The sequence below is a fragment of the Salvelinus fontinalis genome, unplaced genomic scaffold, assembly GCF_029448725.1.
Source record: "Salvelinus fontinalis isolate EN_2023a unplaced genomic scaffold, ASM2944872v1 scaffold_0104, whole genome shotgun sequence".
In the NCBI taxonomy this organism is placed as follows: Eukaryota; Metazoa; Chordata; class Actinopteri; order Salmoniformes; family Salmonidae; genus Salvelinus; species Salvelinus fontinalis.
The window spans coordinates 94,497-113,324 of NW_026600313.1; the positions used below are offsets into that span (position 1 = coordinate 94,497).

At 45.9% G+C, this 18,828-nt stretch overlaps 2 protein-coding genes across 2 annotated transcripts; both read left to right on the top strand.

The window, feature by feature from the left end:
- Positions 1–1,669: 1,669 nt before the first annotated feature.
- LOC129843276 (homeobox protein HMX1-like) lies at positions 1,670–8,741 on the top strand. The gene is made up of 2 exons (XM_055911902.1): positions 1,670–2,592; positions 7,751–8,741. Exons 1-2 carry the CDS (start codon positions 2,211–2,213, stop codon positions 8,377–8,379), a joined length of 1,011 nt encoding a protein of 336 aa, XP_055767877.1. The 5' UTR covers positions 1,670–2,210; the 3' UTR covers positions 8,380–8,741.
- A 3,358-nt stretch (positions 8,742–12,099) lies between these two features.
- On the top strand, positions 12,100–14,297 carry LOC129843278 (homeobox protein HMX3-A-like). The gene is made up of 2 exons (XM_055911904.1): positions 12,100–12,560; positions 12,762–14,297. The coding sequence occupies exons 1-2, from the start codon at positions 12,344–12,346 to the stop codon at positions 13,331–13,333; spliced, it is 789 nt and encodes a 262-aa protein (XP_055767879.1). The 5' UTR covers positions 12,100–12,343; the 3' UTR covers positions 13,334–14,297.
- Positions 14,298–18,828: the final 4,531 nt, after the last annotated feature.

The following is an 18,828-nucleotide window of genomic DNA, read 5'->3' on the forward strand; positions in this document are numbered from 1 at the left end:
TGTAGGGCTTTAGGACCGAAGTTGAAAGCAAAGCATTAGGCCCATAGCCGTAATTCTTACACGATAATACGAATTTACATTGTGAAAGTATGTTTTCTTTATTTAACCTTTATTTATTATAGGCAAGTCAGTTAAGAACAAATTCTTATTTACAATAACGGCTTACACCGGCCAAACCCGGACGACGCTGGGACAATTGTGCGCCGCCCTATGGGACACTCAATCACGGCCTTGATGTGATAGAGCCTGGATTCGAACCAGGGACTGTAGTGACGCCTCTTGCACTGAAATGCAGTGCCGTTAGACCGCTGCGCTACTCGTGAGCCGGAGAGAAATAATGACGACTCAAAAACAAAATGTCACATGTCCTCAGTTCTACTAGCAGAACTTCCCTTCTAAACCTATGTGATTGAGAGATTTCTTAAATAATACACTTCGACGGCAAGGAAGACGACTGCCTACAGTGAATTTTATTTTCCTCGATATGCTTGAAAATATCAATTTTACGGGTCATTGATTAGAAATCTGAAGCTATAGCCGACATTTAGTTTGGTCTTCCTAACTACGGTTTAATAACATACTGTCAAGACGGCAAGGAAGACGACTGCCTACAGTGAATTTTATTTTCCTCGATATGCTTGAAAATATCAATTTTACGGGTCATTGATTAGAAATCTGAAGCTATAGCCGACATTTAGTTTGGTCTTCCTAACTACGGTTTCATAACATACTGTCAAGACGACAGGGTCATAACATCGTGCACTAATAATACACAAACAGAATGGAGAGACAAAATAACAAAACATATTTAGCCTTTACTTGTCTACTCACACAGAAAACCGCACACGGTAAGTCTACATTAATTACTCTATAGAGCTGGATAATATTGACCAAAAATCCATATTGCGGTAAATTGCCTGAATTGAAGCGATAATGATAAATAGAACGATACGTTTATAACTTTAATACGCACTACAGCTTTTTTTAAATGGTATTATCAACTACTAGTAGTTTGATGGTTGTAGACATACATTTTGTCCCATTTAACAAGCGCCCACATTAACACTGGTATCATTTCTCTAGTGAAGGCTTCTTATCTGTAAGGAATGGTATCAGCAAAATACCAGCGATAAATGATCAGGTTGGTTTGTGTCGATCATTAGCAGTTTATCGTCCCAGCTCTACAATAGAACCTATTAACGCTATACGCAGAACTATACGCAGGGCTATACGCAGAGCTATACACAGAGCTTTACGCAGAGCTATACGCAGCGCATTTTTCGTCTACAAGAAAATGGGCTCAAAGTTTTTTAAATATTTTTTTTTAACTATGATGCTTTTGGAGTCCCTTATTTTAGAGCCTACATGACAAGCAGCATACTGCGTTTTCCCGGTTAGCCAATGGGCGGCGGTGTATGTACAGTAGTAGATACGGACGGCTCTTCCTTTCAGCATACAGCGCTGTGGAACGTGGAACCATACGGGACCCGCGAGGAGGATGACTGTGCTCTCTATCTCTTCCTGTATTTTCATTTGCCTCCTAATTGACCCAAATAAAGGCTCGTTCACTGACCGACTGGGGGGGGGGGGGGGTCTCCCTGGCCCCGGAGGTGCTCGCACGCAGGCACAGACACGCGCGCACTCAGCAGTAGCTGAGGGGAGGAGAGAGGCGAGTCCCGGTCAGACAGAGTAATTCTCGGCACCGTCCCAAATGGTATCCTATACCTTTAATCGTGCATACCTTTGACCAGGGTCTGTAGTGTTATGGTCAAAAGTAGTGCACTGTGTAAGGGATAGAGTGCCATTTGCAACGGAAACTTCTCCCCTCTCCTGGAGTAATCCCATTTGATATTGTGCTTGTCCAATCAGCGGATACCCTCCGCTCGTCAACCGTTTGACTTGACTCGCTTCCCGCTGTAGGCTACTACCTCTCCGGTCTCTGCCCCGTGCTGTGCTGGCGCCACGGAGCTCCAGGGCCGCGCTGGTAACGAGTTCCACGTTTCGGTGAGGATTTATCATTTATAAACATCGGTGAATGGAGAAACCCGTTTGAGATGGTGCTTTTAAGCTCTGGTCGGGACAAACATCAACGAAAATAACCCTTTTGTTTTGCGGAGTAATAGAACACACGTGCTCGTCGTCAACTGTATTGACGGTTTGGACGGACGCAGGAGGATCCGTCGTGATTGTTTTGTTCGAGTGGCCAGGAAATGTGCATATTTTTTTCAACTAAAAACATAATGCACGACAAGGCGCCAGACACTCAGGCTTCGACACCGTCAAAAGTCTCCTCGTTTTACATCGAAAACCTACTCGGCTCGAGGAAGAATGGAGAGTCAACGTATTTCAACCGACAGGTCAACAACAACAGCAGCCAGTATAGTAGCAGGACCGCGGAGGAGAATATGGAGAGGAATGAGATGGTCTACCCTAGCCGAGTCTTAGCGGGACATCCCAGCCAACTGACCGGTCAAGTGGCAGTCTGCTCCGGCCTCGGCGCCGAAGGTTCCCCCCGGAGAGACTCGCAGTTAGAATGGTACAGAGCAGCCGCAGCCGTTAACGTCAAACCACTCAGTCTCAAAAAGTCCAGCAGTAAGTAGCCCATATCTTTATTCTATTGGATAAATAGTTGTGTTTAACTGTTTTTAACGGCAAAATCGAATCTACGGTATGAGTTCCATTGTAAATAAAAACGCCCAAAGAGCCATCTTTATCGTGTGTCGTGATAGTGCTATCGCGCATCATGGCTAAGCCTATATCTCTAATTACGCACTCTGCCTGTCACTATGGTTACGGATCGCAAATGGCACCCTATTCCCTATATAGTGCACTACTTTTAACCAGGACCCAATGGGTGGGTTAGTGTTATGTTAGACCAAACTCGGTGCCATATGGCCATAGGCCCTGGTTTAAAGTAGTGCACTATATAGGGGATAGGGTGGCATTGGGATTGGGATTGTCTGATCAGCCAGTCTACTGATAGAGGGAAGTGTTCTCTGGTCCTGTCTGATCAGCCAGTCTACTGATAGAGGGAAGTGTTCTCTGGTCCTGTCTGGTCAGCCAGTCTACTGATAGAGGGAAGTGTTCTCTGGTCCTGTCTGATCAGCCAGTCTACTGATAGAGGGAAGTGTTCTCTGGTCCTGTCTGGTCAGCCAGTCTACTGATAGAGGGAAGTGTTCTCTGGTCCTGTCTGGTCAGCCAGTCTACTGATAGAGGGAAGTGTTCTCTGGTCCTGTCTGGTCAGCCAGTCTACTGATAGAGGGAAGTGTTCTCTGGTCCTGTCTGGTCAGCCAGTCTACTGATAGAGGGAAGTGTCCTCTGGTCCTGTCTGGTCAGCCAGTCTACTGATAGAGGGAAGTGTTCTCTGGTCCTGTCTGGTCAGCCAGTCTACTGATAGAGGGAAGTGTCCTCTGGTCCTGTCTGGTCAGCCAGTCTACTGATAGAGGGAAGTGTTCTCCGGTCCTGTCTGGTCAGCCAGTCTACTGATAGAGGGAAGTGTCCTCCGGTCCTGTCTGGTCAGCCAGTCTACTGATAGAGGGAAGTGTTCTCTGGTCCTGTCTGGTCAGCCAGTCTACTGATAGAGGGAAGTGTCCTCTGGTCCTGTCTGGTCAGCCAGTCTACTGATAGAGGGAAGTGTCCTCTGGTCCTGTCTGGTCAGCCAGTCTACTGATAGAGGGAAGTGTCCTCTGGTCCTGTCTGGTCAGCCAGTCTACTGATAGAGGGAAGTGTTCTCCGGTCCTGTCTGGTCAGCCAGTCTACTGATAGAGGGAAGTGTTCTCCGGTCCTGTCTGGTCAGCCAGTCTACTGATAGAGGGAAGTGTTCTCCGGTCCTGTCTGGTCAGCCAGTCTACTGATAGAGGGAAGTGTCCTCTGGTCCTGTCTGGTCAGCCAGTCTACTGATAGAGGGAAGTGTTCTCTGGTCCTGTCTGGTCAGCCAGTCTACTGATAGAGGGAAGTGTTCTCTGGTCCTGTCTGGTCAGCCAGTCTACTGATAGAGGGAAGTGTTCTCTGGTCCTGTCTGGTCAGCCAGTCTACTGATAGAGGGAAGTGTTCTCTGGTCCTGTCTGGTCAGCCAGTCTACTGATAGAGGGAAGTGTTCTCTGGTCCTGTCTGGTCAGCCAGTCTACTGATAGAGGGAAGTGTTCTCTGGTCCTGTCTGGTCAGCCAGTCTACTGATAGAGGGAAGTGTTCTCCGGTCCTGTCTGGTCAGCCAGTCTACTGATAGAGGGAAGTGTTCTCTGGTCCTGTCTGATCAGCCAGTCTACTGATAGAGGGAAGTGTCCTCTGGTCCTGTCTGGTCAGCCAGTCTACTGATAGAGGGAAGTGTCCTCTGGTCCTGTCTGGTCAGCCAGTCTACTGATAGAGGGAAGTGTTCTCTGGTCCTGTCTGGTCAGCCAGTCTACTGATAGAGGGAAGTGTTCTCTGGTCCTGTCTGGTCAGCCAGTCTACTGATAGAGGGAAGTGTCCTCTGGTCCTGTCTAGTCAGCCAGTCTACTGATAGAGGGAAGTGTTCTCTGGTCCTGTCTGGTCAGCCAGTCTACTGATAGAGGGAAGTGTTCTCTGGTCCTGTCTGATCAGCCAGTCTACTGATAGAGGGAAGTGTTCTCTGGTCCTGTCTGGTCAGCCAGTCTACTGATAGAGGGAAGTGTTCTCTGGTCCTGTCTGGTCAGCCAGTCTACTGATAGAGGGAAGTGCCCTCTGGTCCTGTCTGGTCAGCCAGTCTACTGATAGAGGGAAGTGTCCTCTGGTCCTGTCTGGTCAGCCAGTCTACTGATAGAGGGAAGTGTCCTCTGGTCCTGTCTGGTCAGCCAGTCTACTGATAGAGGGAAGTGTTCTCTGGTCCTGTCTGGTCAGTCCAGTCTCACTGATAGAGGGAAGTAGGGTTCTCTGGTCCTGTCTGGTCAGCCAGTCTACTGATAGAGGGAATTGTCCTCTGGTCCTGTCTGGTCAGCCAGTCTACTGATAGCAGGGCACAGTGTTCTCTGGTCCTGCTCTGGTCAGCCAGTCTCACTGATAGAGGGAAGTGTTCTCTGGTCCTGTCTGGTCAGCCAGTCTACTGATAGAGGGAAGTGTCCTCTGGTCCTGTCTGGTCAGCCAGTCTACTGATAGAGGGAAGCGTCCTCTGGTCCTGTCTGGTCAGCCAGTCTACTGATAGAGGGAAGTGTTCTCTGGTCCTGTCTGGTCAGCCAGTCTACTGATAGAGGGAAGTGTTCTCTGGTCCTGTCTGGTCAGCCAGTCTACTGATAGAGGGAAGTGTTCTCCGGTCCTGTCTGATCAGCCAGTCTACTGATAGAGGGAGAGGGTCAATGAGTCTCTCTCTCTCTCTCTCTCTCTCTCTGGTCTAAAATAGTGTACTAGATAGGGAATAGGGCTCTGTTCATTAGTAGTTCACTATATAGGGAATAGGCCTCTGGTCACTAGTAGTGCACTATATAGGGAATAGGGCTCTGGTCACTAGTAGTTCACTATATAGGGAATAGGGCTCTGGTCACTAGTAGTTCACTATATAGGGAATAGGGCTCTGGTCACTTGTAGTTCACTATATAGGGAATAGGGCTCTGGTCACTAGTAGTTCACTATATAGGGAATAGGGCTCTGGTCACTAGTAGTTCACTATATAGGGAATAGGGCTCTGGTCACTTGTAGTTCACTATATAGGGAATAGGGCTCTGGTCACTAGTAGTTCACTATATAGGGAATAGGGCTCTGGTCACTAGTAGTTCACTGTATAGGGAATAGGGCTCTGGTCACTAGTAGTTCACTATATAGGGAATAGGGTTCTGGTCTAAAGTAGTGCACTATATAGGGAATAGGGTTCTGGTCTAAAGTAGTGCACTATATAGGGAATAGGGCTCTGATCACTAGTAGTTCACTATATAGGGAATAGGGCTCTGATCACTAGTAGTTCACTATATGGGGAATAGGGCTCTGGTCACTAGTAGTTCACTATATAGGGAATAGGGCTCTGGTCACTAGTAGTTCACTATATAGGGAATAGGGCTCTGGTCACTAGTTGTTCACCATGTAGGGAATAGGGCTCTGGTCACTAGTAGTGCACTATATAGGGAATAGGGCTCTGGTCACTAGTAGTTCACTATATAGGGAATAGGGCTCTGATCACTAGTAGTTCACTATATAGGGAATAGGACTCCGGTCACTAGTAGTTCACTATATAGGGAATAGGGCTCTGGTCACTAGTAGTTCACTATATAGGGAATAGGGCTCTGATCACTAGTAGTTCACTATATAGGGAATAGGGCTCTGGTCACCAGTAGTTCACTATATAGGGAATAGGTCTCTGGTCAGAATTAGTTCACTATATAGGGAATAGGGCCCTAGGTCAGAATTAGTTCACTATATAGGGAATAGGGCCCTAGGTCAGAATTAGTTCACTATGTAGGGAATAGGGCCCTAGGTCAGAATTAGTTCACTATATAGGGAATAGGGCCCTAGGTCAGAATTAGTTCACTATATAGGGAATAGGTCCCCAGGTCAGAATTAGTTCACTATGTAGGGAATAGGGCCCTAGGTCAGAATTAGTTCACTATATAGGGAGTAGGGCCCTAGGTCAGAATTAGTTCACTATGTACGGAATAGGGCCCTAGGTCAGAATTAGTTCACTATATAGGGAATAGGGCCCTAGGTCAGAATTAGTTCACTATGTAGGGAATAGGGCCCTAGGTCAGAATTAGTTCACTATGTAGGGAATAGGGCCCTAGGTCAGAATTATTTCACTATATAGGGAATAGGGCCCTAGTTCAGAAATAGTTTACTATTTAGGGAATAGGGCCCTAGGTCAGAAATAGTTCACTATGTAGGGAATAGGGCCCTAGGTCAGAAATAGTTCACTATGTAGGGAATAGGACCCTAGGTCAGAAATAGTTCACTATGTAGGGAATAGGACCCTAGGTCAGAAGTAGTTCACTATGTAGGGAATAGGGCCCTAGGTCAAAGGTAGTGCACTATTTAGGGAATTCTACTTTTCAGATTGGCTACCTTGGTTATCTCTCCATCAGTTATCTCTCCGTCAGTTATCTCTCCGTCAGTTATCTCTCCGTCAGTTATCTCTCCATCAGTTATCGCTCCGTCAGTTATCTCTCTGTCAGTTATCTCTCGGTCAGTTATCTCTGTCAGTTATCTCTCTGTCAGTTATCTCTCCATCAGTTATATCTCCATCAGCTATCTCCATCAGTTATCTCTCCATCAGTTATCTCTCCATCAGTTATCTCTCCATCAGTTATCTCTCCATCAGTTATCTCTCCGTCGGTTATCTCTCCGCCAGTTATCTCTCCATCAGTTATCTCTCAGTCTGTTATCTCTACTTCAGTTATCTCTCCGTCAGTCATATCTCCATCAGTTATCTCTCCATCAGTTATCTCTGCATCAGTTATCTCTCCATCAGTTATCTCTCAGTCTGTTATCTCTACTTCAGTTATCTCTCCGTCAGTCATATCCCCCATCAGTTATCTCTCCATCAGTTATCTCTGCATCAGTAATCTCTCCATCAGTTATCTCTCAGTCTGTTATCTCTACATCAGTTATCTCTCCGTCAGTCATATCCCTATCAGTTATCTCTCCATCCTGTTAGTCTTTAAGCTCAAAGATTAACTATAGCTATAGGCCTATATTTTAACCCTTTTTTTTGGCCAACTTCTGTTCTCAGCAACAGCATATTTAAATCATTCTGACTTTGATGCCATGTGTCCATATTCAATTCACATTTAATTAATGTTGTATTTTTTCCCCACAGATCCCAAAGAGGACAGTAGATGCTCAGATGACCGTCGCTGCTCCCACTCAGCCAGCGACCGAGACTCTGTCTCTCCCGCAGTGTCAGAAGAACCCACTGAAGGCAGCGACGAAACGGGACGGAAAACGGCAGACAGCAGCCTGACCGACGACAACGACGAGACGCAGAATGCCTTTGACGATCAGTCGGACGCGGAAACCCCTCTGGACCAGAGCTCTATCCGGAAGAAGAAAACTAGAACCGTTTTCAGTCGGAGTCAGGTGTTTCAGTTGGAGTCGACGTTCGATATGAAACGGTACCTCAGCAGTTCTGAACGGGCAGGTATCGCGGCCTCTCTCCACCTAACGGAAACGCAGGTGAAAATCTGGTTCCAGAATCGACGGAACAAATGGAAGAGACAGCTGGCGGCGGATCTAGAGGCCGCAAACGTTTCCCACTCGTCCCGACGGATAGTCAGAGTTCCGATTCTATATCACGAAGGCAACACGCCCTCAACGTTGCGTTTCAACATCGACGTGTCCCAGGTCTCCCCACCGTTGATGAGTTTCTCAAACCCTGTGAACTATCCCTTCTCTTCGTTCGCTCACGCCGTGAGTTTACTACGCTCGCAAACGACCGGGTTGGTGTAAAGACCAATTATCGAACTTTCATTTTTTTTTTTGTTCACGTCATGTCATCATTTATTCAATTATTGAAGATAGGGGAATCGTGCAATAACAATACCTGCAATGGCCGCCGAAAACCAAACAAGTAAAACAGTGTGAAGAAATGGCCTTTAGACTTACAAATGATCGCGGTGTTTTTTAATGTTGTAATTGTACTACTTTACATATCTACTTGTATTATATTATCGCCTCACTAGATAATGATAGTGTTGTTCCGGCCCACATTGCTATGTTGTTTATTAATACACACTTATTTGTGCAAAGACTTTTATATTCAAAGTCAGTTTCTAACGTCACTTTTTTCCCCCACACAATATATCTCTAAATAAAAATAATCACAAGATATGAGTGAAGTGTGTGTGTGCTGTTATCCTGTGTATCCTCCGGCAACGTGCTTCGGGTCATTTTCGTGCATTTTCGACTCAAGTCCAGAGATGAACCTGCATGAGATTCGATTGATCAACTGTAGCCCACAGTTGATCAATCAATGTGAAATTGTAAAGTAATTTGATTGTAATTTTGATCGGAATTGACCCCATCTTTTTGGCTCCTCCCTGACTATAGACTACACATATAGACTACTACATTTTATGTCGCCAGTTTTACTTCCGTCTAATAGACGCCAACGAGGACAGAATAAGTAGCATGCAGCTAATGGCACAAGTCCCTCCCCCCGGAAGCGCTAGTTCGGACACATATCAGCGTATTGGTCTTCACTTAAAACACAAGTTCATTGTAAAAGTTACAAAATGAAGTGTGTAGCCTAAAGCTGTAGGGGAGCGGAGAAGAAAACAAACAGCCTTTTTTGAAAGATATATTTATATATTTAAAAAAAGAAGCTCCCGACACGTTTACATTTTTTTTTATCCCTGGGGGAAAAAAACATTTGACTTCATGGAATTATGTTTTAACATGGCCATGCCCGGCATGCAGACCCAACATGCTCTCTGCCCTGCAACTGAACTGCCCTCGTCACTTTGGGGCGGAAAAAACACCCGTCTCTCCATTACAGGAAATATGGTTTGATGTCATCCTTCATATTTATAAACACGCGCGGGGTCATCGAAAGGACGATGTGGAGAACAAATGAATTATAGCCACTATTACGTAACATGACATCACGCTACTACAACACCAGGCCTGAGCTGGCTGGCAGCTGGCAAGTTGTGAATGTGGGCCTCAGTAGACTAGACGACTGTATAAGAAACAGTTGAATAATATATAGTTGGTTTATAGACCTATATGGTAGGCCTCATATTTCCAGATGGCCCGTAGTAGGCTACTGTGGCCAGGTCGCAGTTGGAAATGAGAACTTGTTCTCAACTGGACTACCTGGTTAAATAAAGGTGAAATAAAAAATAAAACTATGATTTTATTTTATTTTATTTACAACACAGATGTTTTATTCAGAGGATTCACGGACTCACTAAAGTAGCCTGTTTTATAATCCGAACTAATAGGCCTTAATGTGTAGATTATAGCTTTACTGTTTAACAACGCTTTTACTTCGTTGTTATAAATATGTATTAATTATTATTAACCATTCAGTAGCCTCTGCCTGTATGTGGGAGACGCCACTCCTTCGGGAGAAGGATACCTGAGATAACTTCCGAGGACAACACATATTTAGGAGTACAACAACACAATGCTGACGATATTCATCACAACCAAATCCCATCGAAGACGATAGACGTTTTGCATTTGGGAGAATGTATGGCCGCGCGGTTTCCCGGGTAAAATAACGTACACTAATTCAAATTCCTTTTGCTATGGTTTATCTGTAAAATGGACAAAACATATCGTCACGATCATCATCTCAACAAACAATACAATATAATGTTATAACTTTATTCCGGACAATAAACAGTCATCAATATAACGCTCAATATCATATGGATAAAAGTAACCAACCCCCTGAACACAATCTAGTTATATATAAATAAGTGGCGCAGCGGTCTAAGGCACTGTATCTCAGTGCTAGAGGTGTCACTACAGACACCCTGGTTCGAATCTAGGCTGTATCACAACCGGCCGTGATTGGGAGTCCCGTAACGCGGCGAACAATTGGCCCAGCGTCGTCCGGGTTTTGCCGGTGTAGGCTGTCATCGTAAATAATAATTTACAGGCCTAGTTAAACAGGCCTCTGTTCTCCACTATACAATGTAGTCTATCTTGCACATTATTGATTATAGGCCTTTACCTCATAGCCTTGTGCAAAACACAGTGGCGTAAAAATACTTCAAAGTACTACTTAAGTAGTTATTTTGGGGAGGTTTCTGTACTTTATTTTACTATTTATATTGTGGACAACTTTTAGTTTTACTTCACTACATTCCCAATGAAAATAATGTTATTTTTACTCCATACATTTTCTCTGACACCCAAAAGTACTTGTTTGACAGGAAAATGGTACAATTCACACACCTTTCAAGAGAACATCCCTGGTCATCCCTACTGCCTCTGATCTGGAGGACTCACTAAACACCAATGCTTCGTTTGTAAAATATGTCTGAGTGTTGGAGTGTGCCCCCTGGCAATCCGTAAATCAAATTAAATAAATAAAATGGTGCCGTCTGGGTTGCTTAGTAAAAGGAATTTGAAATGATTTATAATTTTACTTTTACTTTCAATACTTGGGTATATTTTATCAATTACAATTACTTGTACTTTTTAAGTATATTTAAAACCAAACACTTTTAGACTTTTACTCAAGTAGTATTTTACTGGGTGACTTTCACTTTTACTTGACGTATTTTCTATGAAGGTATCTTTACTATGACTCAAGTATGACGTTTGGGGACTTTTTCCACCGCTGGCTGAATATAGAAGCCTGAAGCGTTTTATTCTATGTGTTCTATTCTATGTGTTCTATTCTTGTTGTTCTATTCTTTGTGTTCTATTCTATGTGTTCTATTATATGTGTTCTATTCTATGTGCTCTATTCTATGTGCTCTATTCTAACGTTCTATTCTATGTGCTCTATTCTATGTGCTCTATTCTAACGTTCTATTCTATGTGTTCTATTCTATGTGTTCTATCAGTTAACGATTTTAGAAGATGCAAAGAAATAAAAAATCGTTAACTAAGAAATTGCAATGCGGGTTTAAATGAACTGGAAATGGTTACACATAGAAATAGACCGAGGCTATTTTAACTTACTGTAAATGTTGTGTTCAATATGCTATTCCAACTAAATTAATGTAAATACTATTTATAATATATTTATATTGGTATTTCTCTTGTATTTTACTTTGAAAACTGCAGCTCGTCGAAAAGGCCTCATTAAAACGCTGAAACCCGTCATCCACCTCCCCTTCTACCAACGACTAAACCTCTGGTGGACATCGGGTTTGGGCCCAGCCAGCACCAGGTGTTAAGTGTAAAAAGGATGTATTAGGTAGCCTACCTTCTAAGGCAGAACTGCTGGGTCTATAGCTAGACATTATACATTCACCAACCCAAAGCCATGACTGCAGAATAATAAAATAGCATATTCCTCAAATGCAGAACACCTCAAATTAAATTATTTATAATGATCCCTTTCCATTCTTCATTTCCTTTTTTAAACTAGCCTTTATACCAGATGCCAGGCTCAAAAAAAGAAGGGAAAAAACGATAACATTCTATTCCCCTCTCTCTCTCTCTTCCCCTCCCTTTGACGCAATTGGCCCCTCGCAGGCACTCCTCTTGTCCAATGGACGAGGGCGCACCAACGTTCCATCCGGTCCGTGGAAGTAACAAGCGAGGCAGAGAGAGAGAGAGGCGCGCCGTGAAAGCCCCAGTCCAATCCCCTCATCATCCTCGCATGGAGCGTGGAGCGTCAAGACGTCGCTGAGAAGAGAGAAAGAGAGTTCCAAGTTTCACTTCTAGAGCGCAGGAACTTTTGGTTCCCAAAGTCCTTGCGAGAGAAAAGAGACTATTTCTCTAAATGATGAGCAAAGTGGACGCGCCATGCAGGCCGACTGCCGCGTCTCTCAAATTCACCATAGACAATATTCTGAACCTGCAGACAAACTCGAGCGGTAACGGTAGGAAGACAGTTGACAGCTGTCATTCCGGTAGCAGGCTACAGAATAGCACGGGACTATACTGGTTCGATGACCATCAACGGATAATTGACCCCGCGACAAGGCTACAAGATGAAGGTAGGCAACTGTTGCCTAATATGGCAAAATATGAATGTTAAACACTGCACTATAGCGGAATAAATTGCATTTTTGTAGCCTGATTCAACACATCGGGCCTAATGCTTTTAAATGTGTAGCATAATATTGTAGCCTGATAAACTGTCAGCGTCATGCTATACATATTGCGGAATACAATATCTGTCCCATTTCCGTTCTCAGAGCCGGATAACGACTGTAGCCCAACCGGAGGACCCAAGGCCGTCGCTATCACCCGGGAAGACTCGTTACAGATCACCGACAATTGCTTCGAAAGCGGAGACAGCGGCGACGACTGCTCCTCGACGCATCACACCGGGGACGGTGATAGCGGCGGCAAGAAAAAACAACTGACAACCAAGAAAAAAACTCGCACCATCTTCTCCAAGAGACAGATCTTTCAGTTGGAATCTACTTTCGATATGAAGCGGTACCTTAGCAGCGCCGAGCGCGCCTGCCTCGCCAGTTCTCTCCAGTTAACGGAAACGCAGGTCAAAATTTGGTTCCAGAATCGAAGGAATAAATTGAAAAGACAGATTTCATCCGCGCTAGATGGTCCCAGCGGGGATTTCTCCGACGCGGGTCCGGGGAAGGCTCTGCAGCTCCCGGCCTTGTACAAAGACAGTAACCTGCTAGGAAGATGTTTGATGCCGATACCCCTGCCCATCGTATACCCTGGCAGTAGCACGCCTTATTTATGTTTTTCCAATGCCAGCAAGTACTTTAGTCTATTCGAAGGAGACGTTGTCCTGTAGACAAGACCGAGTCTGTTTAAAGGAGACGTTGTCCTGTAGACAAGACCGAGTCTGTTTAAAGGAGACGTTGTCCTATTTAGACTTGGCCTAGTCTGTTCGAAGGAGGCGTAGAGTTGGGCCTATATACTTTTCTGCATCGACGCCATAAAGACACTGTTTACAAGGTGGATATATCATGCCAATTTCAGCTTCCGCATTTAGCGATTTTTTTACCCCATCCTCATCTTGGTAAAAACGTAAGGTCGTGTCTGGCCCGTGTAGGCCTTTAAAGGCTACTTGTAAGGATAGCCAGTTGACCTAAGGCCTAACTCAATCCTACTTGTCACATCGATAGCCTGTTGACCTAAGGCCTAGCTCAACCCTACTCGTCACATCGATAGCCTGTTGACCTAAGGCCTAGCTTAATACTACTTGTCACATCGATAGCCTGTTGACCCTAAGGCCTAGCTCAATACTACTTGTCACATCGATAGCCGGTTGACCTAAGGCCTAGCTCAATCCTACTTGTCACATCGATAGCCTGTTGACCCTAAGGCCTAGCTCAATCCTACTTGTCACATCGATAGCCTGTTGACCTAAGGCCTAGCTCAATCCTACTTGTCACATCGATAGCCTGTTGACCCTAAGGCCTAGCTCAATCCTACTTGTCACATCGATAGCCTGTTGACCTAAGGCCTAGCTCCATCCTACTTGTCACATCGATAGCCTGCGCCAATTGTATTTATTGACAAGACATCAACAATGTTGATATAAAAGTAAAGAACATATTTCCAGGATATCCATTCACACAAAGACATGCAGAACAACTCCCTATTCCGTTTGACGTTATAATACTAGATACTTGTTTTTGTACGCAGAGTACCAGCGTAGGCCTAAAACAGTGGGTCTAATAATCATTTATTAAATTATTATTATTATTATTATTATTAACCTGTTGTTAACAATAGCCTTTTCCAGCAGTCTAAACACGGCCAAAGATGGTATTATATTTGCATGTATGTACTATATTATAATCCATTTTCAATTAATTAAAATAACTATTTATTTAAAATTAATGGAATGGGATTTTTTTTTTTTTTTACGCATGTTTAAAGTTTATTTCAATTAGAAGTATAACATTCTTATTTCTTCCCAAATCGGGATAACACTACATTATTGACTGAATCTGTCATTAAAAATGTTTTTATGTATATAAAAAAATACTAATCGTTTGGTACAAAGGTTTATGTAAACTATGTTTTGCTGTGCCTTAAAGCCTTCAGTTGTAGGATACATATGGGGAACGGATGTGACGCATTTTGGAGTTGTTTTACAAATCGTATTTACTCTTTAACACCGTTTAATGTAGAGACGTCGACAATATCACACAAACAACTAACAACGTGTCTGCTAACTATTAGTACGGTTCCAGAAACCCGTGATGAAATGTGGATTTTACACAATTCTGGAATACAAACACAGAATTCACATTTCATAATAAATATAATGAAACCGAAGACAATAGGCTTATTGTTGTAACACGCTTGGCGTGTAACTAATCTCAAGACACAGCATGTGAATCTGATTATCGACAACGACGAGAGAGAGAGAGATTATCCTGCTTTGTGGAATATCACTGATTGCAGTCAAGTGCTTTAAGCACCAAGCACCAGAAGTGTATGCGAGTTTATCATAAATACGTTGTAAAATGTTAAACGTGCCTTCTGAAGTAGGTCGTATGTACGAAAGATTTGTTGCAAAAGGGCCTGTGTGCCTATTGTTTTCCTCTGCTTGCGCACCATATTTGACACTTGACATATACTTTGCGAGTATTTACCCATAAAAGTACACCATTACAACTCGTATATTGCAGGACTATCGGCTTTGTAATCTGCAACAGTACAGCTATAGTCTTAACGCGTAAGGCTGTATTCCGCCATCCAAATATACAGCGTTATTAATATAAAATGATGCTGTAACCTATTCTACAAGGAGAGTGGGCTAAATTCAGCGAAACAATACGGCCTGTATTGAATTCATTTGACATGTATAATGTGCCCAAGTGAGGCCCCATAGATGTACTTTTATACACAAACACATTTCATCAAAACAGCATGATGTTACAACAAGGAGTGTCCGTTTCATCAGCGCACATTCATTTAGCCACGAAGATGTAGAAATAGAACGACCAGAATGGCCGTGACATTCTAATTCTATTCCGTTTCATCAGCGCACATTCATTTAGCCACGAACATGTAGAATTAGAACGACCGTGACATTCTAATTCTATTCCATTTCATCAGCGCACATTCATTTAGCCACGTAGATGTAGAATTAGAACGACCAGAACGGCCGTGACATTCTAATTCTATTCCATTTCATCAGCGCACATTCATTTAGTGTCACGATCGTGTGGTGGATTGACGGACCAAAACGCAGCTTTAGGAAAATAAGCCATCTCCTTTTATTGGTGAAGAAGGCAAACGAAACAAAAACACTTAAACACTAAACAAAACAAGAAAACGATCGTGAAGCTAAACAAACGATGTGCACACACTGGCTACAAACGTTTAACATAGACAACTACTCACAACCAATGAGAGCCTATGGCTACCCTAAATAAGGCTCCCAATCAGAGACAACCGAAATCAGCTGTCTCTAATTGGGAACTCATTCAGGTAACCATAGACTCTCCTAGACAACTAAACATACATAGACAACACTAGACACATGTACTCAACACAAACCCATATACTATACCCAACAACCCCTTTACCATAAAAACACCCAAAACCAACAAAACACAAACATTCCCCATGTCACACCCTGACCTAACTAAAATAATAAAGAAAACAAAGAATACTAAGGCCAGGGCATGACATTTAGCCACGTAGATGTAGAATTAGAACGACCAGAACGGCCGTGACATTCTAATTCTATTCCATTTCATCAGCGCACATTCATTTAGCCACGTAGATGTAGAATTAGAACGACCAGAACGGCCGTGACATTCTAATTCTATTCCATTTCATCAGCGCACATTCATTTAGCCACGTAGATGTAGAATTAGAACGATCAGAACGGCTAAATAGTAGCCGTGACATTCTAATTCTATTCCTTTAATAAGCCTCGTCATTCACACTTAGCGTCGTGACCCACAGTCTTGGTTAAAACGCCTTGCGCCGCAGTCTCCACGCAGGGAAACGGCGAACAGACGGAGCTGCTCGAGCCCTGACCGAGGGCGCACTATAGGTCCGCTCGGGTTATCCGCCCCTGTCCGCCAATATCCGCGAGACACTCTAGGGTCTCCCATGGGAACGCGCCTGCGCACTTTCACCATCAATTAATAACGACCTCTGTATTTGGCCTAGGTATGTTCTTTGTAAGGCCTACCTACACACGTAACTAAGTCAGGTGTATATACATGGTGACTAAATGTAAAATGAGAACACGACATAAGGAGAATAAGGGACAGACATAGTCTGTAATAAAGTGTGATGTTTTGAAAAGTGAGCAGTTTAATCATTTGACATGCGATTAGACATTTAATCATTCCGTTGAATTAAAACCTCTACGGGATCAGTGGATCCCCCACCGGGAAGGTTGAGCTAACGTAGGCTAATGCGATTAGCATGAGGTTGTAAATAACTAAGAACATTTCCCAGGACATAGACATATCTGACATGGGCAGAAAGCTTTAATTCTTGTTAGTCTAACTGCACTGTCCAATTTACAGTAGCTATTACAGTGAAATAATACCATTCTATTGTTTGAGGAGAGTGCACAGTTATGAACCTGAAAATGTATTGATAAACCAGTTAGGCACATTTGGGCAGTCTTGATACTATTACCAATAGGCAGGTACCCTAGTGGGGCGGCAGGTAGCCTAGTGGGGGGGCAGGTAGCCTAGTGGGGGGGCAGGTAGCCTAGTGGGGGGGCAGGTAGCCTAGTGGGGGGGCAGGTAGCCTAGTGGGGGGCAGGTAGCCTAGTGGGGGGGCAGGTACCCTAGTGGGGTGGCAGGTAGCCTAGTGGGGCGGCAGGTAGCCTTGTGGGGCGGCAGGTAGCCTAGTGGGGTGGCAGGTAGCCTAGTGGGGCGGCAGGTAGCCTAGTGGGGGGCAGGTAGCCTAGTGGGGGGCAGGTAGCCTAGTGGGGCGGCAGGTAGCCTAGTGGGGGGCAGGTAGCCTAGTGGGGGGCAGGTAGCCTAGTGGGGGGCAGGTAGTCTAGCGGGGGGCAGGTAGCCTAGTGGGGCGGCAGGTAGCCTAGTGGGGCGGCAGGTAGCCTAGTGGGGGGCAGGTAGCCTAGTGGGGGGCAGGTAGCCTAGTGGGGTGGCAGGTAGCTTAGTGGGGGGCAGGTAGCCTAGTGGGGCGGCAGGTAGCCTAGTGGGGTGGCTGGTAGTCTAGCGGGGGGCAGGTAGCCCAGTGGGGCGGCAGGTAGCCTAGCGGGGCGGCAGGTAGCCTAGTGGGGGGCAGGTAGCCTAGTGGGGGGCAGGTAGCCTAGCGGGGGGCAGGTAGCCTAGTGGGGGGCAGGTAGTCTAGCGGGGGGCAGGTAGCCTAGTGGGGGGCAGGTAGCCTAGCGGGGGGGGGCAGGTGGCCTAGCGGTGCGGCAGGTAGCCTAGTGGGGGGCAGGTAGCCTAGCGGGGTGGCAGGTAGACTAGTGGGGGGCAGGTAGCCTAGTGGGGCGGCAGGTAGCCTAGTGGGGCGGCAGGTAGCCTAGTGGGGCGGCAGGTAGCCTAGTGGGGGGCAGGTAGCCTAGTGGGGGGCAGGTAGCCTAGTGGGGCGGCAGGTAGCCTAGAGGGGGGCAGGTAGCCTAGTGGGGCGGCAGGTAGCCTAGTGGGGCGGCAGGTAGCCTAGTGGGGGGCAGGTAGCCTAGTGGGGCGGCAGGTAGCCTAGTGGGGAGGCAGGTAGCCTAGTGGGGGGCAGGTGGCGTAGTGGGGGGGCAGGTAGGCTAGTGGGGGGCAGGTGGCCTAGTGGGGGGGCAGGTAGGCTAGTGGGGGGCAGGTAGCCTAGTGGGGGGCAGTTAGCCTAGCGGGGGGGCAGGTAGCCTAGTGGGGCAGCAGGTAGCCTAGTGGGGCGGCAGGTAGCCTAGTGGGGGGCAGGTAGCCTAGTGGGGCGGCAGGTAGCCTAATGGGGGGCAGGTGGCCTAGCGGGGCGGCAGGTAGCCTAGTGGGGGGCAGGAAGCCTAGTGGGGCGGCAGGTGGCCTAGTGGGGGGCAGGTAGCCTAGTGGGGGGCAGGTAGCCTAGTGGGGGGCAGGTAGCCTAGTGGGGGGCAGGTACCCTAGTGGTGCGGCAGGTAGCCTAGTTGGGAGGCAGGTAGCCTAGTGGGGGGCAGGTGGCCTAGTGGGGGGCAGGTACCCTAGTGGGGCGGCAGGTAGCCTAGTGGGGAGGCAGGTAGCCTGGTGGGGGGCAGGTGGCCTAGTGGGGGGCAGGTAGCCTAGCGGGGCGGCAGGTAGCTTTGGGGGGGGGCAGGTAGCCTAGTGGGGCGGCAGGTAGCCTAGCGGGGCGGCAGGTGGCCTAGTG

Bases quoted from the DNA above. Each gene is read 5' to 3' on its own strand.
- LOC129843276 (XM_055911902.1), top strand. From the start codon at position 2,211: ATGTGCATATTTTTTTCAACTAAAAACATAATGCACGACAAGGCGCCA. The intron at 2,593-7,750 runs GTAAGTAGCCCA...TTTTCCCCACAG, and splicing joins CAGTCTCAAAAAGTCCAGCA to ATCCCAAAGAGGACAGTAGA.
- LOC129843278 (XM_055911904.1), top strand. From the start codon at position 12,344: ATGATGAGCAAAGTGGACGCGCCATGCAGGCCGACTGCCGCGTCTCTC. The intron at 12,561-12,761 runs GTAGGCAACTGT...TTCCGTTCTCAG, and splicing joins GACAAGGCTACAAGATGAAG to AGCCGGATAACGACTGTAGC.